Raw genomic sequence first — 26,448 nt, forward strand, 5'->3', positions numbered from 1 at the left:
GGAAGAAGTACAACCAGAATGCTCCTTAGAAGCGAGGATGGTGAGACTTTGTTTCACATACTTTGGGCATGTTGTCAGGAGGGACCAATCCCTGGAGAAGGACGTCATTCTTGGTAAAGTAGAGAGTCAGAGAAAAAGAGAAAGACTGTCAGTAAGATGGATTGACACAGTGGCTGCAACAGTGGGCTCAAACATAGCAAGGTTTGTAAGGATGGTGCAGGACTGGGCAACATTTCATTCTGTTGTACATAGGATTGCTATGAATTGAAACGACTCGAAGGTATCTAATAACAACATTTGTTACTCTATATGGTTTTATAGTTAGACTCTTTTAAACTGTTATATTTATTGTCTTTGTAATATTTTATCGCATGGTTGTACTATAACTTGCTTAATCATTCCCTTTTTGGGGGATGTTTATGTTCATAAATGTTTTTCTTATAAATAATGTTGTAATGATACTTTCTGGTGTATAACTTTTATCTTCCTTTTGCATTATTTTCTTGTGGTAAATCCCTAAAAGGATAATTGCCATGTCAAAGGTTATGAACAGTTTTAAGTCTCTTGTAGTGTTGAATTGCTTTCTAGAAAGGTTATAATTTTAGCATTCCTACCAGTAGCACAGAAAAACTGCCTGCTTATAGATATTTTCTTTGTATTTAACAGGGACATAAACATACTCCTGCCTTCCTCTTTTATGAGTAAAAGTTAATGGAAGTTGGCCATTTTCCTACCACTGCTTAGTGTGGAGTAAAACATGGAGACTGTGTTGACTAAGCCAAGCTTCATCTTTCTCAGTAGAAACTGTTTCAGTGGTGCACCTGGGGGTTAAGGGACGTGCTTGATCATTTTCGTGTGGCTGTGACCATGTGTGGGTTGAGTTTGCTTACCATGTTGTTTCCTGCAAGCTAATTGTGCTTCAGAGGAATTATCAGTCCAGTAGAGTTCACGTGCTAGTTTCTCTTTACACTCAAGAATGAGGGAGGTTGAAAGGAAAGACTGCTTTCATTTGAACAACACACATTTATTGGTGCTTTACTAGTTCTGGGGTCCTGGGTGATGCAAATGGATAATGCGTTCAGTTGCTAACGGAAAGGTTGGAGTCCACCCAGAGGTGCCTCGAAATAAAGACTTGGCAGTCTGCTCCCGAAAAATCAGCTATTGAAAACCTAATGGATTACAGTCCTACTCTGACACACACGGGTCCTTGTAAGTCAGAATTAGCTCAAGGGCAACTGATTTAACTAGTTCTGGTCACTGTGCCAGATTTACGTGGTGAAGGTTTACGGTGCTTTCAGTGTGGCCTTTTAAACAACCTGTAGAATACAAGTGTAATTCATGACCTCATAGCAAAGATGCCCCAGATGCCTTTTAAAATGTTGATCCTTGAAACAGCCTTTGTAGGGAAAGGGATTTGACCACTGTGTTCACATTTTCTCTGGGAACTGGATGGGAAGGCAGCCACTGGAAGTTTCAGGTGGCTGAATCATAGTAGTAATGACAGAAATAATAATAATAGGTGTTATATGCTGAGTTCCTGTTATGTTCCTTCCAGGGGCTGTGTTAGGTCCTTTACCTTCACTGCTATTTAGTCCTCCTATTTTCAGTACAGGATATGTGTTATTTTCATTTTGGGAAAAATAAGGAAAATTAAGGTTCAGGCAGGGTAAGAAATTTCCACAGTCAGAGAGCTTACAGTAGGTGAAGTGGATTTGAAGTTAGGTCCGTTGGACTCCAGTGCTGTGACCGTTCCACTGCACCACACCGGCCCTGCGCAGTGGTTGGGGGGTCATGGTGAAAAGGGCGGAGAATGAGGCTCAGTCATGGGGCTAAAAATGATAACAAATGTCAGGCAATTACGTACATAGTTAGAGCGTGGGAGTTGTCAAAACACCACTCTGCGCTTAGCGGGGGAGATACCTGATCAGGGAGCATCTTCTTCACGATGGGCAGATATCTGGGCTTGTCTTTTTACTCACCTTGCTGGTATAGCCTTTATTATATGAGTTCATCCAGGGACTACACATCTGTCTTAGTTACCTAGTGCTGCTGTAACAAAAGTGATACAAGTTGGTGGCTTTGCAGAACAGAAATTTATTTCCTTGTGGTTCAAGCGGCTAGAAGTCTGAATTCAGGGTGTGACTTTCTGGAGAGGTCCTTCCTTGTCCGTTTTGGCTTCTAGCAGCTGCAGCAATCTTTGGTGTTCCTGGGCCTGTACACGTGTCTGCCATGGGTGTTTGCCTTCACTTGGCATCTTCCCTGTGCCTCTATTCTGTTCTCTCTATTACTCAGAATTGATTAGGTTTACGGCTCACCCTGTTTGGGTATGACCTAATTAACATAACAAAGAAAACCCTATTTCCAAATAGGATTGCATCTACAGGTATAGGGACCAGGAGTTCAATACCAATTTCTGGGGACAAAATTCAGTCCATAACAACATCCAATATATTTATCCACTTAAGATAAGTAGAAGCAATTGTATAAACTGTCATTTATTGAATGCTTTTTATGTGCCAGGCACTGTTCTAAGAGTTGACATGTATTAACTCATTCAGTCCTCACAGTGACCAAGCGGGGTCCTGTGACTAGTTTGAAGGTGACAAAACTGAGGGCATACTCTTAGGAAGTAGTGGAGCCCAGAGGATTGGGTGGTAGTCACTTAACTTGGAGTGCAAAGAACATTTAACTGGAAACCAGAACATCAGGTTCTTTTTTTTCAGATAGCGTTACCGAGATATAATTCACTTGTCGTACAAGTCCACCATTTAAATTGTTCAATTCAGTGGTTTTTAGTATATTCACAAGTGTATCTTCACAGTTAGTTTTAGAATGTTTTCATCACCTCAAAAAGAAACCTCTTTAGTCCCAACACCCCCCTCACCCCCTCCTAAGCAACCACTAGTCTGCTGTTTCTGTAGGTTTCCCTGTTCTGGACTTTCATGTGAGTGGAATCATATAGTATGTGGTCTTTTATGACAGACTTCTTTCCCTTAGCATAATATTTTCAATGTTCATACAAATTGTATTATATATCGATACTTCATTTCTTTTTATGGCCAAATGATACTCCGTTGTGTGGATATACCACATTTTGTTTGTCCACTGATTAACATTTGGGTTGTTTCTACCTTTTGGCTGTTAATAATGCTGCTGTAAATTTTTGTGTATAAGTTTCTGTGTGGGCATGTGTTTTCACTTCTCTTGGGTATATACCTAGAAGTGGAATTGCTCATTCATATGGTAACTCTGTTTAATCGTTTGAGGAACTGTCAGACTGTTTTCCAAAGTGGCTGGTCCATTTTATATTCTCACCAGCAGTGTATGAGGGTCCCAATTTCTCCACATCCTTGCCAACACTTGTTATTATCAGACTTTTTGATTCTAGCCATACTAGTAGTTGTGAAGTAGTAGCTCATTGTGGTTTTGATTTGCGTTTCCCTGATAATTAATAATGTTGAGGATCTTTTCATGTTTATTGACCATTTACATGTTTTCTTTGAAGAAATGGCTATTCAGATCCTTTCCCATTTTTTAATTGAGCTGTTTGTGTTTTTACTATTGAGCCGTGAGACTTCTTTGTATGTTCCAGATACAGTTAGTTCTCTTATCAGATCTGCAAATATCTTCTCCCTTTCTGTGAATTGTCTTTTCACTTTTGTAATGGTGTCCTTTGAAACACAAAAGTTTTTATTTTGATAAAGTCCAATTTATCTGTTTTTTCTTTTGTTGCATGTGCTTTTGATGTCATACCTAAGAATCTTTGCCAAACCCAAGGGTGTGAAGTTTACTCCTGTGTTTTCTGCTAAGAGATTTATAGTTTCTATTCTTATATTATTGTTATATTTACTGTATTTTTACCCAAATAACACACACCTTCTATGTTTCTTTGCCAGCTGCTCCCTCCTCCTGCAGGGTATTTTCATAAGCATGCTGTCATGGATTGAATTATGTCCCCCCAAAAATGTGTGTATCAGTATGGCTGGGCCATGATTCCTAGTATTGTGTGATTTTCCTATATGTTGTAAATCCTGCCTCTATGATGTTAATGAAGGGGGGATGGGTGGCAGTTGTGTTAGTGAGGCAGGACTCAACCTCTACAGGATTGGAGTGTGTCTTGAGGTAATCTCTTGAGATATAAAAAAGAGAAGCAAGCAGAGAGTGGGGGACCTCATATCACCAAGAAAGCAATGCCCGGAGCAGAGCGTATCCTTTGGACCCAGGGTCCCTGCTTGGAGAAGCTCCTAGTCTGGGGGAAGACTGATGAGAAGGTCAACAGAGAGGGAAATCCTTCCCCTGCAGCTGACACCCTAATTTGGATTTTTAGCCTGCTTTACTTTTTTTTTTCACTGTGAAGAAATAAACTTCTCTTTGTTAAAGCCACCCACTTGTGGTATTTCTATTATAGCAGCACTAGGTGACCAAGACACATGCTATGCTAACGTTTTTTTTTTTTTTACAGCAACATGTTAAAAAAAAATTGCATAAAAATAAGATCGTTCTTCTATCCAGTGTGAATTAATTTTTTAAAAAATTTATTCTAGTTTAAGTGGAAACCCTGGAGGTGTAGTGGTTAAGTGATATGGCTGCTAACCTGAAGGTTGGCAGTTCAGATCTGCCAGGCACTGCTTGGAAACTCTACGGGGCAGTTCCACTCTGTCCTATAGGGTCACTATGAGTCGGAATCGACTAGATGGCAGCAGATTTGGTTTTTGGTTTTGGTAGTTTAAGTTAAAATTTATAAATCAAGTCAGTCTCTCATATAAAAACTTATACACACTTTGGTATGTAACCCTAGCTGTTCTCCCTCTAATGTGACAGCACACTCCTCTCCACCCTGTATTCCCATGTCCATTCAGCCAGCTCCTATTACCTCTGCCTTCTTATCTCACCTCCAGACAGGAATTGCCCACACAGTCTCATGTGTCTACTTGAGCCAAGAAGCTCTCTCCTCACCAGTATCATTTTCTGTCTTATAGTCCAGACCAATCCCTGTCTGAAGAGTTGGCTTTGGGAGTGGTTCCAGTCTTGGGCTAACAGAGGGTCTGGGGGCCATGTCCTCTGGGTCCCTCATCTCAGTCAGACAATTAAGTCTGGTCTTTTTATGAGAATTTGAGGTCTGCATCCTACTGTTCTCCCATCCCACTAGGGATTCTCTGTTGTGTTCCTTGTCAGGGCAGTGATTGGTGGTAGCCAGGCACCATCTACTTCTGCTGGTCTCAGATTGATGGAGTCTCTGGTTTATGTGACCCTTTCTGTCTCTTGGACTCATAATTACCTGTGTCTTTGGTGTTTCTTCATTCTCCTTTGCTCCAGGTGGGTTGAGACCAATTGATGCATCTTAGATGGCCACTTGCTAAATTTAAGACCACAGATGCCACTCACCAAAGTGGGATGCAGAGTGTTTTCTTAATACATTTTGTTATGCCATTTGACTTAGATGTCCCTGAAACCATGGTCCCCAGGCCCCCATCCCTGCTACTCTGGCCTTCAAAGCATTTGGGTGTATTCAGGAAACTTCTTTGCTTTTGGTTTAGTCCAGTTGTGCTGACCTCCCCTGTATTGTGTGTTGTCTTTCCTTTCACCTAAAATTGTTCTTGTCTGCTATGATTAGTGAATACCCCTCTCCCTCCCTTTCCACTGTTGCAACCATCAAAGAATTTTTTCTTCTCTGTTTAAACTTTTTCTTGAGTTCTTATAATTGGTCTCATATAATATTTGTCTAATTGACTAATTTCTCAGCATAATGCCCTCCAGATTCCTCCATGTTATGACGTTTCACAGATTCATCATTGTTGTATAGTATTCCATTATGTGAATATATCATAGTTTATTTATCCATTTATCCGATGATGGGTACCTTGGTTGCTTCCACCTTTTTGCTTTTGTAGACAGTGCTGCAATGAACATGGGTGTGCATTTATCTGTTCATGTGAGGGCTCTTATTTCTATAGGATATATTCCAAGGAGTGGGATTGCTGGATGGTATGGTAGTTCTATTTCTAGCTTTTTAGGGAAACGCCAGATCGATTTCCAAAGTGGTTGTATCATTTTACATTCCCATGAGCAGTGTGTAAGTGTTCAGTCTCTCCACAATGTCTCCAACATTTATTATTTTGTGTTTTTTGGATTAATGCTAGCCTTGTTGGGGTGAGATGGCATCTCATTGTAGTTTTGATTTGCATTTCTCTAATGGCTAAGGATGTGAGCATTTCCTTATGTATCCGTTAGCCGCCTCAATGTCTTCTTTGGTAAAGTGTCTATTCATATCCTTTGTCTTTTTTTTTAATTGGGTTGTTTGTCTTTTTGTTGTTCAGGTTTTGCAGTATCATGTAGATTTTAGAGACTAGACCCTTTTCAGGTATGTTATAGCCAGACATTTTTTCCCAGTCTGTGGGTTGTCTTTTTACTCTTTTGGTGAAGTCTTTTTTTGAGCGTGTTTGATTTTTAGAAGCTGCCAGTTACCTAGTTTCTCTTCTGGTGTTTGTGTTTTGTTAGTTATGATTTGTGTTCTGTTTATGCCATGTACTGGGGCTCTTAGTGTTGGCCCTATTTTTTCTCTGATGATCTTTATTGTTTCAGATTTTATATTTAAGTCATTGATCCATTTTGAATTAGATTTTGTACATGGTGTGAGGTATGGGTCTTGTTTCGTTCTTTTGCAGATCGATATCCTGTTATGCCAGCACCATTTGCTAAAGAGACTGTCTTTTCCCACTGAACGGACTTTGGCCCTTTGTCAGATATCAGCTGCTCATATATAGATGGATTTGTGTCTGGATTCTCAATTCTGTTCCACTAGTCTATGTATCTGTTGTACCAGTAGCAGGCTGTTTTGACTCCTGTGGTGGTATAATAGGTTCTAAAATCAGGTAGTGTGAGCCCTCCCACTTTGTTCTTCCTCAGTAATGCTTTACTTATCATGGGCCTATTGCCTTTCCATATGAAGTTGGTGATTTGTGTCTCCATCTCCTTAAAAAATGTTGTTGGAATTTGGATCAAGATTGCATTGTATCTGTAGATTGCTTTGGGCTAGAATTAATATTTTCCCAATGTTAAGTCTTCCTATCCATGAGCAAGGTATGTTTTTCCACTTATTCTTGATTTCTTGTGGTAGTGTCTTATAGTTTTCTTTGTATAGGTCTTTTAAGTCTCCGGTTAGATTTATTCCTAAGTATTTTATCTTCTTGGGGACTATTGTAAATGGTATTGATTTGATGATTTCCTCTTCGAAGTTGTCTTTGTTGGTGTAGAGGACTCTAACTGATTTTTGTATATTTATCTTGTATCCTGATAATCCTGATAATCTTCTAGTAGTTTTCTTGTAGATTCCTTGGGGTTTTCGGTGTATAAGATCATATCATCTGTAAATAGGGATACTTTTACTTCTTCCTTAGTAATTTGGATGTCCTGTATTTCTTTTTCTTGCCTAATTGCTCTGCCTGAGACCTCCAGCCAAATGTTAAATAAGAGTGGTGATAAAGGGCATCCTTGTCTGGTTTCCGTTCTCAAGGGGAATGCTTTCAGACTCTCTCCATTTAGGATGATTTTAGCTGTTGGTTTTGTATAAATGCCCTTTATTATGTTGAGGAATTTCCCTTCCAATCCTATTTCGTTGAAAGTTTTTTTTTTTTTTTATCATGAATGGTTGTTGGACTTTGTCAAATGCCTTTTCTGCATCAATTTATAAGATCACGTGGTTCTTATCTTTTGTGTTACTTATGTGATGGATTACATTGATTGTTCTTCCTATGTTGAACCATCCTTACATACCTGGTATGAATCTCACTTGGTCATGATTAATTATTTTTTTGATATGTTGTTGAATTCTATTGGCTAGAATTTTGTTGAGGATTTTGTTGTCTGTGTTCATGAGGGATATTGGTTTGTAATTTTCTTTTTTTGTAGTGCCTTTACCTGGTTTTGGTATCAGGGTTATGCTGGCTTCATAGAATGAGTTCAGGAGTGTCCCATCCTTTTCTACGCTCTGAAATTCCTTTAATAGTAGCGGTGTTAACTCTTCTCTGAAAGTTTGGTAGAATTCTGCAGTGAAGCCATAAGGGCCAGGGCTTTCTTTTGTTGGAAATTTTTAAATTACGTTTTTAATCTCTTCTTTTGTTTTAGATTTACTTAGTTGTTCTACCTCTGTTTGTGTTAGTTTAGGTAAGTAGTGTGTTTCTAGAAATTTGTCCATTTCCTCTAGATTTTCAAATTTGTTAAAGAGTGTATTTTTTCATAGTATTCTGTTATGATTCTTTTAATTTCAGTTGGGTCTGTTGTGATACCACTCATCTCATTTTTTATTTGGGTTATTTACTTCCTGTTGTGTTTTTCTTTTGTCAGTTTGGCCAGTGGTTTATCAGTTTGTTGCTCTTTTCAAAAAACAAGCTTTTGGTCTTGTTAACTCTTTCAATTGTTTTTCTATTCTCTATTTTATTTATTTCTGCTGTAATTGTATTATTTCCTTTCTTCTGGTTCCTGAGGGCTTCTGTTTTTGCTTTCTATTAGTTTGAGTTGTAGGGTTAATGGTTTGATTTTGGCCCTTTATTCTTTTTGGATGTGTGCGTTTTTTGCTATAAATTGACCTCTGAGCAGTGCTTTTGCTATGTCCCAAAGGTTCTGGTAGAATGCATTTTCATTCTCATTCGATTCTGTTAGTTTCTTCATTCCCTACTTGATTTCTTCTATAACCCATGTAGTTTTTGAGCAAGTTGTTATTCAGTTTCCATGTATTTAATTTTTTTTTTCCTTTTTCTGTTATTGATTTCTGCTTTTATGGTCAGTAAAGATGCTTTGTAATATTTCAATACTTCAGATTCTGTTACAGCTTGCTTTGTGCCCTAATGTGTGGTCTATCTTGGAGATGGTTCCATGTGTGTCGGAAAAGAAGAACCCTGGTAGCATAGTGGTTAAGTGCTACAGCTTCTAACCAAAGGGTCAGCAGTTTGAATCCACCAGGTGCTCCTTGGAAACTCTGTGGGGCAGTTCTACTCTGTCCTATAGGGTTGCTATGAGTCAGAGTTGACAGCACTGGGTTTGGTTTTTTTTTTTTTGGCTGTTGGGTAGAGTGTTCTGTATATGTCTATGAGATCAAGTTGGCTGATTGTGGCATTTAGATCTTCCATGTCTTGATTGAGCTTCTTTCTAGACGTTCTGTCCTTCACAAAAAATGGTGTGTTGATGCCTCCTACTACTATTGTGGAGCTGTCTATTTCTCTTTTCAGTGCTCTTTAAGTTCGTTTTATGTATTTTGGAGCCTTGTCATTGGGTGAGTAAATATTTATCATGTTTTTATCTCCCTGGTGTGTTGACACTTTAATCATTATAGACTGTCCTTGCTTATGCTTTGCAATGGATTTTGCTTTAAAGTCTATTTTGTCAGAGATTAATATTGACATTCCTGCTCTTTTTTGATAGTTGTTTGCTTGATATATATATATATATATATATATAATTTTTTTTTTTTTTTTTTCCATCCTTTGAGTTTTAGTTTCTTTGTGTCTTTGAGTCTAAGGTGTGTCTCTTGTAGGCAGTATATAGGAGGATCGTGTTTTTTTAATCCATTCTGCTATTCTCTGTCTCTTTACTGGTACATTCAGTCCATTTACATTCAGTATGATTATTGATAGTTATGAGTTCAGTGCTGTCATTTTGATTTTTTTTTTTTGGTAGTGTTGACATTTTCTTGGTACCACTTAATTTTCTGTAGTGAGTTGTTTTTCTTTATATATTTTCTTTTCATCTTTTTCATTGTTGTTCATTTGTATTTGCTGAGTCTTTATGTTTTTCTTTTTTGTTTTGATGTGTAGATTTGTTAGTTTCCTTTGTGGTTACCTTAAAGTTTACCTCTATTTTGCCAATCTTTTATTTCTTGATATCACCTTAACGTCTTCTCCATATGAAAGTTCTATGAGTACACTATGTAGTCCCTCTTTTTTGTTTTAATGTTGTCATCTTTTACATATTGACGTCCTGTGTTTCCCTGTCTTCAGGTTTTAGCTTTGACTTATTTTTGTGACTTCCCTAACTGGGTTGATATCTGATTATTCTGTCCTATGTTCTAGTCTTGGGTTGTTATCTGATACTATTGATTCTTTAGTTGGGGGGCTCCCTTTCGTATTTCTTGTAATTTTGCTTTGTGCACCAATAGTTTTGAAATGTGTAATTGTGTGCGCCTGAGGTGGTATTATGGCAATCAGTAATAAAATGCATGTGAAATTATTTTAAAAAGTGTAAAGCACTCTTTTCATTATGAGTATTTTTCTAATGATAACAATATTAACTTTTTGATCAGGAACACAACCACCAGCTTTACTATTTGTTTCAGAGTTTTGGTTGATCTAAAGGTGGTCCTAACATCCAGTTATAATTACCCAGAGGCTCTAAGGCACTGCAGTGAAAGAGCTCTGGTCTCAGTTGACTAAAAGTAAGGGCAGGCCAGGAAGTATAAATCATCTGGTGACAAGGAGTGTTCAGTTCAATATACATATCTCACAAGCACCAGAATGCCATAACCCTTCGCTGCAGACTTCTTTGGACTCCTCCCAGAATGTATATACAGCTTTTTTTCAATCTGTTTTCTGTGGTTTTATCTAGAAAATATCTTCTAGTGACTGCTCTCCACTGTAAGGTTGTTCCTGAATAACAGAGCACCAATTAATATACTCCTTTTCGGCTGACTCATGAAGTTCCCGAAACCACATTGATCTTCCTTGTTCCTCCAGTTGTCTCCTATGCATTCTGAATTCACACTTGCTCTAAATCAGCTTCCGTTTTCCTTTTCAAATTTCTGATATTTCTCCTAAGTTTTATTTTCTACAAAGAACTCTTAAATGGATTCTTTTTAATGTCATGTATAGAGCACTCCCCTGACCTGACCCTACTATCTAATATATGTAGCTTCTCAGGTTCTAAACTATAGCATCCCCCTTTGGAAAAAAAATCACATTTACTTGGGGACCATGAAGAGTGTACAGAAGGTTGTTGCTTTTTCAAGAAATCTTTAAGCTTTCCTAGAGGGATCAAAGTCAGGGTCGACTCAAAGGCAGCGAGTTTGGTTTGGTTTAGAGAGAGAGATCAGGCCCGAACGTCAAAAACTCCCTCAACTTTCTTACTTCTGCCTCAGAAGTTTTTCATATCTTTATTAATTCTCTCATTGGTATCCTCCTTTATTTACGCATATTCCATTCATATCTTCACCCATTACGATCTGACATCTGTCCTCACTCAGCCATTGAAATTGCCCTGTTGATGGTCGTCTTGTTCAATAATAGTTCTTTACTTTGGCTGAGCCCTACCTGGCCTCTTTGTGGCATTTGACCTTTCCATCCTTTTTCCTTTTACCCTCTTTCCCTTCTTCTTCCTCTTTTACCAGATATTTAGTACAGTAAAACCTATGGAAGCTGGAACCTGCCTAAGGTGGAAACCTGTCAGAGAAGGAAAAATCAAATATTTTCCACTAATAGACAGAAACAAAAAAGTGGCAAGACTCTATGGTATCAAAGGCAGAAAACTTTTGAGACCCCAAAAAACAAGGCAGTCCCACTGAGTTCTGGCTCTCACAGGTTTGACTGTAGATTCGTACCCAGTGTCAGGTATAGTGCTAGCCTCTGGGTATATAAAATATTTTTTTAGAAAGTGGGCTTAGGTGGCGTGTGCTGTACTCTCGCAGGCCACATAGTCTAACAATAAGGCAGACAAATAGATAAATAGGTATAATACAGCATATAAGCACTGTATGTAGAGTGAGATTCTAGTTCAGAGAAGACCTTACTTTCCTTCTAGACGCTCCTACTTGGGCTTCTGTGACACTGTACTCCTCTTGTTCTCCTCTGGCTTTTTTTTTTTTTGGTATTTTTTATTTTTCGTTGTGCTTTAGGTGAACGTTTACAGCTCCAATTAGTTTGTCATACAAAAATTTATACACGCATTGTTGTATGACCCTAGTTGCTATTCCTATAATGTGATAGCATACTCCTCCTTTCCACCCCAGATTTCCTGTGTCCATTCAACCAGCTCCGGTCCCTTTCTGCCTTCTCATCTCGCCTCTGGACAGGAGCTGCCCATTTAGTCTCCTGTATCTACTTGATCTAAGAAGCACACTGTTAATGAGTATCATTTTATGTCTTACAGTCTAGCCTATTCTTTGAAGATTTGGCTTTGGGAATGGTTTTAGTTCTGGGTCAATAGACAGCCAGGAGCCATGTCTTCTGGGGTTCCTCTAGTCTCAGCGAGACCATTAAGTCTGGTCTTTTTACGAGAATTTGAGTTCTGCACCCGACTTTTCACCTGCTCCATTAGGGAGGTGATTGAAGAGTTGTAATTTGAGTTTAACGGTCTTGGATCTGTTTTGATTGATAAGTGCTTCTGTTGTTCAAAGAATTCTGGACTTCGTCAAAGGAACTGGGTCCAAGGAGCTCCATTTGCTAGAGGTATGTTTATCCGAGATAGATGATTTCTTTGAGCCTTAGTTTCCTTGTCTGTAAGTGGTTAGAAAACACAGTAAAACCTCACAGGGCTGTTGACAGGATGAAATGAAAGGCCTCTTACCAATAGAAGTATCACTGTCATTGGTGGAGCTATCTTCTGGATCTCCTGTATTCTCCAGATGAAATATTTGTTGTAGAGAAATTGGACAGAGGCAGAAAAAAAAGGAACGCATTTCTCAGATGGATGCGGAAAAGCTGTCCCAGCTGTTAATCTCTACAAGAGATGATAATGGGAAGATCAATGAATCGTCTTGGGTGGAGTAAAATGAGAGTGGGGAATACATGCAGGGCCCAACAGGTAGATAAAAGGTTTGAAAACGAGGACAAGAAGATTAAACTTTCTTTGTTAAGCTGGGGGAGGGGAGCAGAACTACAAAAGAGTAGGGGACTCTGTGGGAACAGAACCTACAAGTTTCCAGATGCTGGAGCCTGGGGAGGAAAGAGTAGTCAGCCCGTCCTGAACAACTGCATCAAAGCACCTCTCCCAGAACAATTCTGAACTTGGTATAACAACTTATGACTTTGGAAAGAAGCAGTGCTTTCTCATGTCTCGCCAAGGGTGCTGCCAAGCTGGGTAGCTAACAGCCTTACCATAAGATTTTGTGCTCAGACTTTGAAGGTTGCATATGCATATTTAAAATTCATACCTACTACAGTGACAAGCCACTGAACAATGTTGATGGGAAGACCTATTTCAGTTGAAGCTCAGCCAAAAACACTTTTCGGAACATCTCTGACAATATAGCACCATAAGCGAATAAATTCAGAGAGTTTTTAGGTATCTTTGAAAACGCCTTACATTACAACAGTGTCAGACAAAGCTGCTATGCACAAACTTCTGAGAAGCAGTCCTGCACACAGAACATACTTTGACATGGAGATAGTCTTGGTTCTGTTTCTGAGTCACATGAATCCTAGTTATGTGTTTGGTGGTCACCTGGAACTGTAGAATTCCCTCCTAATGCAGATTATATACATACATTTATATATATAAATAAAAATATATATTTATTATATATATATTTATATTTATTATATATATATTTTTATGTTTATCCAAGATAGGTGATTTCTTTGAGCATTAGTTATATATATATATATATATTTGCTGTGATTGCGTGGCCCTTGAAGTATAATAACTACATACTTGTTTGCTATAAAGCAGCGTGGTAGATAAAGACTTCATGTTTTAGAAGATGGATTTGGGTGATTTCAGTTCATAGTAAATTACTTACGGACATATATGGTCTTGCCATCTAATGGCTTTCATTACTGAGATTCTTGAGTGAGCTGAAACCTGGCTTCTTGGGTAGAAAGAACACCGTGTCCCTTGCTCCAGAATCTTCCGTTGTGTCTTAGCCTTCTCACTTCTTTAGATTTGGTAAGCAATCCCTGTACTCTGGGGTTCTATCACCTCATCTGTGACATGAAGGGCCTGTGCTAGATGACTTCCGAGGCCACTTTCAGCTCTGAAATGTGATGATCTTATTAAATCCTAGGGTTTTTATTTATTTATTAAAAATATTTGGATCAGTACTCTGTCCCCGGAGTCCCGGGGTTGTGGGAATGGTTAAGTGCTTGGCTGTTAACTGAAAGACTGGAGATTTATTCTGGGTGCAGAGAGAAATCTGCTTTTCACAAAACAAAGACATAACTGATGGGATGCTGTAATGGTATGAAGGTGAAATGATACAACCAGATGTGAGGATAGAAAAGATTTGCGTTATAAAAATGATTTCAGCTCTCCATTGGGATGGTCTGTTGCTTTGGGTAATATTTCTGTAAGTGTAGTTTTGAAAATTATTACATAAAAATAATCACCACCAAAACTGGTGTGTTTTGTTAAAAATGTTAGGGGGGAAAAAAAAACAGTACTGTTGGTGTCATTTTGTCACACAGTAAAATAATCCAGAAGCTGTGTTCTGTCAGAGGTCAGCAGAACTCTGCAGTTACAAGGATAGAAGGTAGACGTAGGCAGCATGGGAGAATTTTGTTTTTTCCACTAGATTTTAGAGGCGTACGTGAAATTGTGTGCTTCCTTTAATGAGACCCTTACTAGGCCTTACAAGGCCTGTGTTTTAGGCAATACCTCTAAATTTTTCTTTATTTTGGTTCTAGAAATAATGGAAAATAAAAGGAAGTTGCCACATTTAAACTTTAGTCTCATGTGAGGACTTCAGAATGTGACATAATTTCCTACAAGGACAAGTATCTAAGTGGCGAGGGAGGGGACAGTTAGGGCTGAGCGGGGATCTAAAAGTGATTTTCAAGATTCTTTCGATTTCCTGCAACTATCATGATGCACTGTCAGCAGGTTTCTTTAATTGGATCCCTGTGGCGTAGAGGTGGTGGTGTTGGGGAACCCTAGACGTCAGGGGAACAGTGGAGAGGGTGGAAGGCATGAAGGACAGATTCGCACATTCCCACAATGTGACACTTGTGCTTTCTGTGTGTGCTCTTTCCAGAATCTGTGAGAGGAAGCTCCCACGATGGCTTGTTCAGGTCTCCGGAGGGTGGCCCACGCGAGTACGTACCTGATGAGAATGGTCGGCAGCGCCTCCAGATGCCGTCAGCGCTGGGCCTCGGGCACAAGGCCTGATGCTTCTGAGTGCACTGCCCGGGGAGCTGCAGGTGGCGTGGTGGAGCTGCTGGGCCAAGCCTACCCGCGGGATGACCACACCAACCTCACCAGGAAAGTCCTCTCCAAGGTCGGTAGGAATCTGCACAACCAGCGGCATCACCCGCTGTGGCTGATCAAGGAGAGGGTGAAGGAGCACTTCTACAAACAGTACATGGGCCGCTTTGGGACCCCGCTGTTCTCTGTCTACGACAACCTTCCTCCAGTGGTCACAACCTGGCAGAACTTTGACAGCCTGCTTATTGCTGCCGACCACCCCAGCAGGAAGAAGGGGGACAACTACTACCTGAACCGGACGCACATGCTGCGGGCACACACGTCGGCGCACCAGTGGGACCTGGTGCACTCGGGGCTGGATTCCTTTCTGGTGGTGGGCGACGTATACCGGCGCGACCAGATCGATGCCCAGCACTACCCTGTGTTCCACCAGCTGGAGGCTGTCCGGCTCTTCTCCAGGCACGAGGTGAGTCTGGGGACTCTTCTGTCGCTGAAGAACATCGTGGATAATTCTTGGTGAGGTCACTAAGGTTTGTCTTAAGGAAGCTGGTATAGTCAGTCACCTTTGGTCTTACTTTGCTTTAGTATCATTTGTACTTAATGAAGTCCTTCATACAGGCCAACCCTTGATAGTTTTTCGTTGATTTTTTGGGTTAGTAACTGCAGAGGTTAGTAGGCCTTTGTTTTCGCTTGTCTGTCCTTTTCTGTTCTCTCAATACTGACCTGCCTTTCTCTGGATTACTTCTTCTGAATGGCTCAGATTCACCTTTAGCCCAACATGACTGAAGATATAACACTGAAGCCTGTGTTCAGGTTACCCCAAACCTCAGGTAGTATAGGAGTCTTTGGGTGGCACAAATGGTTAAGCTCTTAGCTACTAACTGAAAAGTTGGAGGTTCAAGTCCATCCAGAGCCACCTCAAAAGAAAGGCCTGGCGATCTGCTTCTGAAAGGTCATAGCCTTGAAAATCCTATGGAGCACTGTTCTCCCCTGACACATGTGGGTTGCCATGATTTGGAATTGACCACAACTGTTTTATTTTGGCAGGTAGCATAAGTTAATCATGTTGTCAGGCTGTTAGAGATGAAAGAATTTCTCGTAGAGCGGAAGGGGACTGGTGATTGTAAACCGTGTCCTTGTTCCCATGCCCTTTCCTTGTCCTATCCTGCTTTGCATGATGCATGGGGATGTCTTAACCACTGCCATTCTTAATGTATAAATTTGGGTGAATAGAGCCTTTTTGGCCAGGAAATCTGATCTTCTGGCCATTCTCAAAATGTTATCCTAAGATTTTGGGGTATTTTGGGGGCAAATAATGAAAATCCCTGAAAGCTTTAGTCTGTTTCCTGAAAACCTGTAATACCACTTGTCCTTCATTCCTATACCTTTAAACTCTCTCCATTTTAATGTTAAAAATAAACAGAATTACACTAAGCACAGGAGATGCTAACTTGTCCTTTACTACTTATCCTCCCCCATGGTCAGGCATGAACATGCTTGCTGGAACAGGAAGCAGAATAACCATCACCGAACCCCCTCCTGCAAACACTAGCTTAATGGATTGTTAATATGAAAACAAATAGGCTAATAAGTAACCATGGCTTTGCTTTATTAAACAAGTCATGTAGTGAGAGACAGCTGAACGAGACAGTCTTCCCATCCGCTTTTGTTCCTTCCATGTGCCCCAGGGCCTGCCATGATCCTACAAATCTATTATAACACAACCGTGCGCGCGGTAGCCTTATACAAAGGGGCCGTCCAAGCTTGACCTCAAAGGAGCTTAGGTGAGCATTCTTACTACTTGGAATAACTGGCTACATTCTAATTTAGGAATACTAACTATTCACAGGAATATGGATTCATTAGGAAACTGGAAGAAAATGGACAAAAACAGGTCAAAGTCTGGAAAATACGACCAATGCTAGAATGCTGCTTATAATTAACGTGCACAGGGAGCCGTAATACTGGTGATACGGAGTCCAGGTCATGGTAGCTGACAGGTGCTCAGCCCAGCTTACCTCATTAGAGAAATAAAAAAGGAAAGCACTCACTAATTTGTAAGCCTGAATGTCATGGAAGTGGTAATGAAAGCTGCCTGACTCACCCTAGCATTTTAATGGGGAAAAGTCAAGGCTGCCACAGACGTCGAATAGTAGAGAGTGGAGTGGAGGAGCAGTCCTTGTCTTGTTACAGTTTGTTGTGGGTTCAGTGCGGCTTGGCTGGTAGCAGGCATGGCTCCTCTAGTCTGATAATAGTACTGTGTATTCTGCCTTACAGTGAAAAAATAAAAAAATTATACACACGCATGTACACATACACATAGGTACGTATGTATATAATCTCCTTTAGTTTTGTAATATGCTTTATGTTCATTGTTGCACTTGCTCCTCTTAACAAAGACCTCTTCAGGTGGATTATTCCACTTCACCCAGGAGGACTCTGAGGTTGATAACTTCTCCACTTTGCCCAGCCAGTCAGTGGCAGAGCTGAAACATGAGCAGAGGTCTTCTGAGTCCGTTGCGCATTCTACTGTATTGTGTTGATTTTCCAAGTCCCAGAGGGACCTGCTGTAGTTTCAACAGTGGTGTCGGAGGTGAGGGGACTGGTGTGCTGGGAATTCTTGGCCTTAACTAAAGTGTTAGTACTACGTCTGACCTAATCTAAATGCTTTTTAAAAAAAAAAAAATTTTTTATTCTATTTTGATGAGGGTTTACAGTGCAAATTAATTTCTCATTTAACAATTAATGCACATATTGTTTTGTGACATTGGTTGCCACCCCCACGACATGTCAGCACTCTCCCCTTCTTGACCTTGGGTTCCGTGTTACCAGCTTTCCTGTCCCCTCCTGCCTTCTCGTCCTTGCTCCTGGGCTGGTGTGTGTCCCTTTAGTCTCATTTTGTTTTATGGGCCTGTCTAAACTTTGGCTGAAGGGTGAACCTCAGGAGTGACTTCATTACTGAGCTGTAGGTCTTTGTCAGACCATTAAGTCTGGTCTTTTTTTTTTGTGTGTGTGTGAGTTAGAATTTTGTTCTACATTTTTCTCCAGCTCTGTCTGGGACTCTCTATCATGATCCCTTAAACTCTTTATTTTTTCTTCAGTTTTTTCCTCTCTGAATAGGATTTTTAAAACAATTATAATAATACTTAAAAAGGAGCCCTGGTGGCACAGTGGTTAAGCACTAGGCTGCCAGGCAAAAGGTTGGCGGCTCCATGAGAGAAAGACCTGGCCATCTGCTCCCATGAAAATCTCAACGTAGGAAACCCTCTTGGGTAGTTTTGCTTTGTCCTGTAGTGTTAGTATGAGCTGAAATTGACTAGAGCCAAACAACAACAACAATATGTAATTTAAAATTTGTTATTTTTTAAAGTTTTCCTGTCATTTAATAATCCTTCTAATCTTTAGTCATCGTAAGGTATATTTCGGAAACCCTGGTGGCGTAGTGGTTAAGTGCTACGGCTGCTAACCAAAGGGTCGGCAGTTCGAATCCACCAGGCGCTCCTTGGAAACTCTGTGGGGCAGTTCTACTCTGTCCTATAGGGTCGCTATGAGTCAGAATCTACTCAGTGGCACTGGGTTTTTTTTTAAGGTATATTTCAGCAAGAAGAAAAGTGGATATACAAGTAAGGGGTACAAAAAACAATGATGACCCTAGAAATGGAGGAAATATGACAATAAATAAATTCACTATTAATCGCTATAAAACTTTTTGGTGTTTTTTAAAAAGATAAAATAAAAATGAAAACTCTAACCGACAATAACAAATTGAGAGGGAGAAATCAATAGGTATTTAAAGCCTGCTAAGGCTCTTATCATATTTAGGGAAAGGACAGAAATTCTGAGAAGCTTTGTTGAAAAACAAATCAGATTGCAGTGCAGTCTATACATTACAAACTGATAAGGGGGGAAGGGAGTATCTTAGTCATGTAGTGCTGCCATAACAGAAATACCACAAGTGGATGGCTTTAACAAAGGGAAATTTATTTCCTCACAGTCTAGTAGGTTAAAAGTCCAAATTCAAGGCATCAGCTCCAGGGGAAGGGTTCCTTTCTCTGTCGGCTCTGGAGGAAGGCCTTTGTCCTCGATCTGCTCCTGGTCGAGGAGCTTCTCAGGCACAGGGACCCCATGTCCTAAGGACACATTCTGCTCCTGGTGCTGCTTTCTTGTGGTATGAGGTCCCCAACTCTCTGCTTGCTTCCCTTTCCTTTTATCTCTTGAGAGATAAAAGGTGGTACAGGCTGCACCCCAGGGGAAACTCCCTTTACCTTGAATCAGGGAGGTGTTACAATCCTCTAAGCATAAAATTACAATTACAAAATGGTGGACAACCACACAGGGCCTAAACAAGTTGATACATACAGTTTTGGGGGGCATAATTCAATCCGTGACAGGGAGAATGAAGAAAATGATCTCAGTTTAACAGAAAGAAAACTATGGTGAATGGAAACCCAAAATGAAAGTGTAATCCAAATGTATTGGTATTCACAATTTTAAATGGGTTAAACTCACCAAATAAAGACACAGCTTGTCAGGTTGACCATTTTTCAATTAGATAACCTGATACAAAACCACACCAGAGGTTGCAAATAAAGTCATTAAAAATGTTTAGCAAGGAAGGCTCAGGAAGCAATATTAATATTAGCTAAAATAGAATTTGTGGCAGAAATGATACACAGAAATAAAGAGGGACAAATATCAACCAATAAGCTTTATGAATTATGAATTTTTATGTTCCCAACATTATAGCTTTAATCTATAATGCAAAAGTGAAGAATTAAAAGATAAATTTGATAAGTCTATAGTCATGATAGAAGATTTTAAGTTACTTCTTTTTTGCCTCTGTCAAAAACCAATGGATTAAAAAATGGAAAAAAAACCCAATAGATTAAGCAGTCAATCTGAATAAAACAATAAGCTTGATTTATATTTATTTTTAAAATACAGTATATATAAAATTTACAGTAAATGTATATATTTAGGAAACCCTGGTGGTGTAGTGGTTAAGTGCTATGGCTGCTAACCAAAGGGTCGGCAGTTCGAATCTGCTAGGTGCTCCTTGGAAACTCTTTGGGGCAGTTCTATTCTGTTCTGTAGGGTCACGATGACCTGGAATTGACTCGATGGCACTGGATCTGGGTTACATATATTTGTGTGTATGTTTCTGTATTTGTATACACACACATATATCTGTCTGCCAGTGGAAATGCTTATATGTATATAAATGGAATATATATATTCTAATGCCCAAAAGTTGGAGGCGTACATTCTTTTAAGATAAATTGTCCATATACTGGTTCACAGTTGAAGTCTAAATAAATGTCAAAAATTCAATACCACAAATAGAACAATGCCTAACTACAATGCAGCTTATGTAGAAAGCAGTAAGAAAAGGGTAATAAAAACTTTCCATATTCTTGGAAATTTGAAAATGCACAGCTATAGATTCACAGGTTAAAGAGAAAAATTACAATAAATTGCAAGTTGCGTATAACTGAGCAGCAATGAAAATACTTCAAAACTGCTGAGATGTAGGGAAAAAGAGTTACTTTGTTATGGAGAAACTTGGTAGACCCAACTTAAGTCATATGACCAAAGTTAACATTAAAAAACACAAACTGATGGGATGTAACTAAAGCAGTACTTGTGGTACATTTATGTTTTAACTTATTTATTAAAATAACAACAAAAACCTTGAAAATCAATGAGTTTAGTGTTCAATTTAATAAGTTAAAAGGTAGACGGGAGGCAGGTGTAAAGATTTTGAGTCTCCCTAAATTCCATTAAAGAGCAAAACCAAACACCACAGACAATGTTTGTAGCATCACCAGGTGACAGGGTTTCTTTAAGGTCCTTGCAGTGGGTGGGCACTAATAGCTGATACCTATAAGGTCAGCATTGTGTCATAAACTGAGGAAATGGAGGGAACAGAGGAGCTGGGAAAAGGAGAGCTTCCTAGGAGTCTCTCAGAGAACAAGCTCCAGACAACCAGAACTACTCATGAAACTTTCACATTAAGTACTAGTGACATTGCTCATCAGTGGCTGCTAACATCACAAAAAGGGGGACAACTAGATTATCTGTCTCCTGATTGAAGAATACAGTGCCAACTATGAAATCCTGTCAAAAATTTGAACTTGAATCTGATCAAGTCTCTGGATCCAGCCACCAAATACATAGAAAGTGCAGGAGACAGAGGAACATGTTAAACTACACCAGGAAGATGTAATAAAGCAAGATCCAAACTGTGGGAAACTCTACAACAGTGCTGCTCAAGATGTAATCTGCGTAATAAAATAAGTAGAGAAGATATTTAAGCAGCGTTAAAATAATAGTTATTGTAAGCAATGTTTCAGTGTTTAGAAATGTTTAAGCCCTACATTCAAGCATGTTACCAGTGGACTTCTTTTGTTGAACAGAGTATAGACTTTCAGGTGCTCCTAAACTCTCTCGATGAGTTGCGTGGTACACAATCTGTGTAGTATGTGTTGTCGGACCATGCATTAGTTTTCAACTGAATGGAATAAATTGCAAGAAAAACAAAAGACGTAGAGATGGAATCAGTAGATTAAAAAAAGATCAACAAATTACAGCATGTAGATCCTGATTGGAGCCCTGGTGGTTCAGTGGTTAAGAGCTTGGCTGCTAATGGAAAGGTCAGCAGTTCACATCTACCAGCTGCCCCTTGGAAACCCTACGGGGCAGTTCTACTCTGTCCTGTAGGGTTGCTATGAGTTAGAACCGACTTGACCGCACCTAACAATAAAAACAACGTTCAAGATTCAGGGAAACCATATTTCAAAAGAAAAAAAAAACTAAGAGAAAGGAAAACATTATAACATTTAAGACTTGGAAATTTGAACATTAACTGGATATTTGAAATTAAGGAGTTCGTTTTTTTTTTTAAAAATATTTTAGATATAACAGTGGTTTTGTATTTTTAGAAACTTGCTTTAGAAATACATGCTGAAATAGCTTTGGATGAAATCATATGTTTAAGATTTTTTCAAAATATCATGGGAGAGAGAATAGGTGCTGAGGGGTGAAAGAAAGGATTGGTCATGAATTGTTAATTATTGAAGCTGGGTGTTGGGTACATAAGGGATCATTATTCATTAAATTTTCATAATAAAATATTAAAATAAAAAAAAGGAAAACATTGGGACCAGTCAGTCTAAAAACATTTGCTGAACGTTTACTGGGATCTAGGACTATAAGAAGAAATCTTATGTGATTCTTTACATGAGATGGTTCCGTGCTTTCATAAGGAAGACAACCATTAATATTAACATATATGTGTGTGTGTATCAGAATATATTAATGATAAGACATGCCTTGCGTGCAGTAGAAAACTGAAAACAATTAAATCTGTAATCAATAACCTCTCTTCCATAAAAGACGTCAGCCTCAGATTATTTTCTCTTTGAGTTTTACCAATTTATGGAAGAACTTTAATTTTGTATAGTCTGTTTCAGAGAATAGAATGAGAGGCCTATCAAGCTTATTTTATAAGGTTGTTGTTGGGTGCCACGGAGTCGGCCTCCGACTCATGACAACCCCATGCACAATGTAATGAAACACTGCCTGGTCCTACGCCATCCCCGTGATTGGTTTCGGATTGGACTATTGTGATCTGTAGGGTTTTCACTGGCTTATTTTTGGAAGTAGATCACCAGTCCTTTCTTCATTTATAAAGCTAGATATTTTAATATCTAAACTAGATTAAAAAATTTTAGAAGATTCATCCTTATGAATCCTTATGAACATGGATCATTTTTTTAAAATGAACAGATACAGAATTTAAATGAAACATTTGCAAATATAATTCATTGGTGTATTGTTTTATGTGTATTACATTATACCATATTACCAAAATATTAACAAATAAAAGGAGAAAAACGTGATCACCTTAATAGATGAAGAAAAAGCATTTGATGACATTTAATGTCTCATGACATTAAAAAGCATTTGATAATGACTCATGATCAAAAAGTGGGAAACTAGGAATAGAAGGAAACTTTCTTAACTTTATAAATTATATCTGTCAAGTACTCACAGTGAACATCGTTATTAATGGTGAATCACTATAAACATTGCTATCAAAGTTGGCGATAATTTGGGATAGAATATGCAGAACAGTTATTAGAACTCATAAATAATTCATCAACTTTGCTGGACACAGGAGCAATTTATAAACATTAACATCCTGTATTCACAAGTAATAACCAGTTAGAAAGTGCACCAGAATAAGGATTTCACTCACACTACCAACTAAAACTTAGAGATAACTAGATATAAATTTTGTAGATGATAAAAATATATATGAGTATGATTATCAAATATTAAATAAGACATGAAAGAAGAAGAAAAAAGGAGTGGTCTACTCTGTTCGTCAGACCCACCCAGCAGCTCCATGGGAGAAAGACCTGGAGATCTGCTCCCATAAATATTAGAACCTAGAAAACCTTAGGATGGAGCTCTGCCCTATCACTTAGGGTCTGTATGAGTCAAACAACTTGATGGTACCTAAAACAACCTAGCATGTATATAGATTTATAGGTTCAAAACAATATCATAAAGATGGCAGTTCTACCAAAAGTAATCTGTAAATGCAGTAAAAATCTAAACAAAATGTCCACTGAGTATTTTGGGGAAGTTGAAAGCACATTTAAGAGAAGCTAGAATAATTTTTAAGACCATCAGTATAAGGAATCTGCCTACCAGGTATCAAGACTTAAAATAATGCTATAATTATTAAGTCTGTTTAGTATTGGCACAATGTTAGTCAAATTCAGAATTTAGCAACAGCTATATGCATATTTGGGAACTTGTTATAAAAGTGATGGTAAATATGTGGGAAGATGATAAATTGTTCTGAGACCATTTCTCTGTGTAGGAAAAGAATTGACCTCTACCTTATGCCAAATGCAGGAATTAATTCTGGATGGATTAACAATCCACTTGTGAAAAAAAGTCTGTAAAATTTATAGAAGAAAATATAAGCGATTATCATTATCACCTTGGAGGTAGAATATATCTTAAATAGGACAAAAAATCCAAAGGAAAAAATTGTTGGCTACATTGAAGTATAACTTCTGCCTCACAAAAGATCTTGAAGTGAAGTTAAAAGACAAGCTACACAGTCGGTGGAGTTACTTGCTTTGCATACAGCTGACACAAGACTAGTATGAATCATATAAGAAGATTTCAATATGAGAAAAAGAATCCAATAAGAAAAAAGTTTTGCAATATCTAAGGTTGGCCAATATGGGATGCAATGATAATGCTTGTGGCACTGACTGTTGTTAGGTGCTGTTGGACCGACAGAGTAGAATTGCCCCATAGGGTTTTGGAGGCTGTAATCTTTACGGGAGCAGGTTGCCATGTCTTCAGTGGAGCCTCTGAGTGGGTTGGAAGCACAAACATTTCAGTTAGTGGCCTAGCACTTAACCATGTAAAACCTCACACCTGACATTCCAATCCTAAGTATATACTTCAGAGAAATTCTTGTGTGCTGTCTTGATCATCTAGTCCTGCTATAACAGAAATGACACAAGTGGATGGCATTAACAAAGAGGAGTTTATTCTCTCACAGTCCAGTAGGCTAGAAGTCCAAATTCTTGGCACTGGTTCCAGGGGAAGGCTTTCTGTTCCTGTTGGCTCTGGAGGAAGGCCTTTGTCATCAGTCTTCTCTTGGTCTGGGGGCATTTTCGCTCAGGAACCTCAGATCCAAAGGATGCACTCTGCTTCCGGTGCTGCTTTCTTGGTGGTATGAGGTCCCCGTGCCTTTCTGCTCGCTTCTCTCTTTTATACTTCAAAAGAGATTGGCTTAAGACACTAATCTTGTAGATTGCATTGGTATAACTGCTGCTAGTCCATCTCATTAACATCACAGTGGTAGGATTTACAAAACACAGGGAAATCGCATCAGATGACAAAATGGGAATCATGACCTACCCAAGTTGACAGATATTTTGGGGAGACACAATTCAATCCATGACGTGCTCTTCTCAAGAGATACATATATTCATAACACTGTTAGTAATAGTGTCATACTGGAAACAACTCGAATTCCCACCAGGAATTGAACAGATAAATAAATTGTGGTACATTTATAGGTTTAATGTGTATCATGTAGTTGTGAAAATGAGTAAAACACAGCTATATGCAACAACAGTTGGAGTATCTAGATGGTGCGTGTGGTATGATGGTTAAGGTTGTGTGTCAGCTTGGCTGGGCCATGATTCTCAATAGTTTGGCAGTTATGGAGTAGTTTGGCAGCTCTGTAATGATGTAATCACCTCCATAATGAGATTTGATATAATCATCTCCATGATAAGATCTGCTGTGAGCAGCTGATGAGTTGAAAGGGAGTTTCCTTGGGGGTGTGCCCTGCATCCAATATAGGTGGACTTTCTGGCAAAGCTTGCTGGCTTTTGCTCTGCTCTGGATTCAGCTCATCAGCATCTGACCTCCAGTTCTTGAGACTTGGGCCAGCAGCCTGCCACTTTATCTGCCAGTCTTGGACTCATCAGCCTTTGCATCCATGAGCCAACAGCCTGCTGTATGACCTGTAGATCTTGGGTTCATCAGCCCCTGAAGCCATGTGAGTCAGGAGAAGCCTCCACCTTGAAGCCTGACTCACGGACATGGGACTTTCTAGCCTCTACAACTGCGTGAGCCATTTCCTTGAGATAAAGCTCTCTCTATAGGTAAATGATATATATCATTCATACATATACTTCAGTGGTTTTGCTTCTCTAAAGAACCCAGGCTAAGACACACACTAAATGAAACATCAGAGGTTCAATTTCATCCAAAGATGCCTTAGAAAAAAGCCCTGGTAATCTACTTTTGAAAAATCAGCTATCGAAAGCCCTATGGATCACAGCTTCACTCTGATACACATGGGGTCATCATGAGTTAGAGTCAACAATATGGGAACTGTTATATACATTAACTTAAATGAATGTAAAAAATAGTCTTGAGCAAAAAAAAAAAAAAAGGAAAAAGTTACAGAAGTGTCCATTGTATGATTACATTTATATAAAGTTAAAAAGTGGGCAAAATTAACCAATGTATTATTAGGGGTTCACAGATACGTGGAAGAACAGTAAAGGAAAGCAAGGAAATAAAAAATTGAATTTAGTGTTTACCTCTGAGGAGTGGGGGTGGGGGAGACGTATGTGATCAGTAGGAACCTGAAGGGACTTCCAGGTTTTTAGTATTGTTCTCTTTTCTGACTCTGGATGTGGGTGATCGGCATGCGTAATACATTTTTATTATTCTTTAAATATAATACAGTTATTATATATTTTTTGTAGTATG

General features: G+C 39.0%; 1 protein-coding gene across 20 annotated transcripts in view; it reads left to right on the forward strand.

Moving 5' to 3' along the window:
* FARS2 (phenylalanyl-tRNA synthetase 2, mitochondrial) overlaps positions 1–26,448 on the forward strand; it is a 648,562-nt gene that overhangs the window by 137,797 nt on the left and 484,317 nt on the right. For 19 of the 20 annotated variants that reach the window (XR_007517143.1, XR_007517141.1, XR_007517145.1 and 16 more), the window contains one exon: positions 14,954–15,589. Coding sequence is in view for 15 of the 20 variants with exons in the window: in XM_049882699.1 (XP_049738656.1) it covers positions 14,978–15,589 (612 nt within the window). In the remaining 5 variants the exon portion in view is untranslated. Of the gene's footprint in view, positions 1–11,918; positions 12,432–14,953; positions 15,590–26,448 lie in introns of those variants that run through there. The other variant, XM_049882681.1, reaches the window with a different exon arrangement.

The sequence above is a fragment of the Elephas maximus genome, chromosome 1, assembly GCF_024166365.1.
Source record: "Elephas maximus indicus isolate mEleMax1 chromosome 1, mEleMax1 primary haplotype, whole genome shotgun sequence".
Lineage (NCBI taxonomy): Eukaryota > Metazoa > Chordata > Mammalia > Proboscidea > Elephantidae > Elephas > Elephas maximus.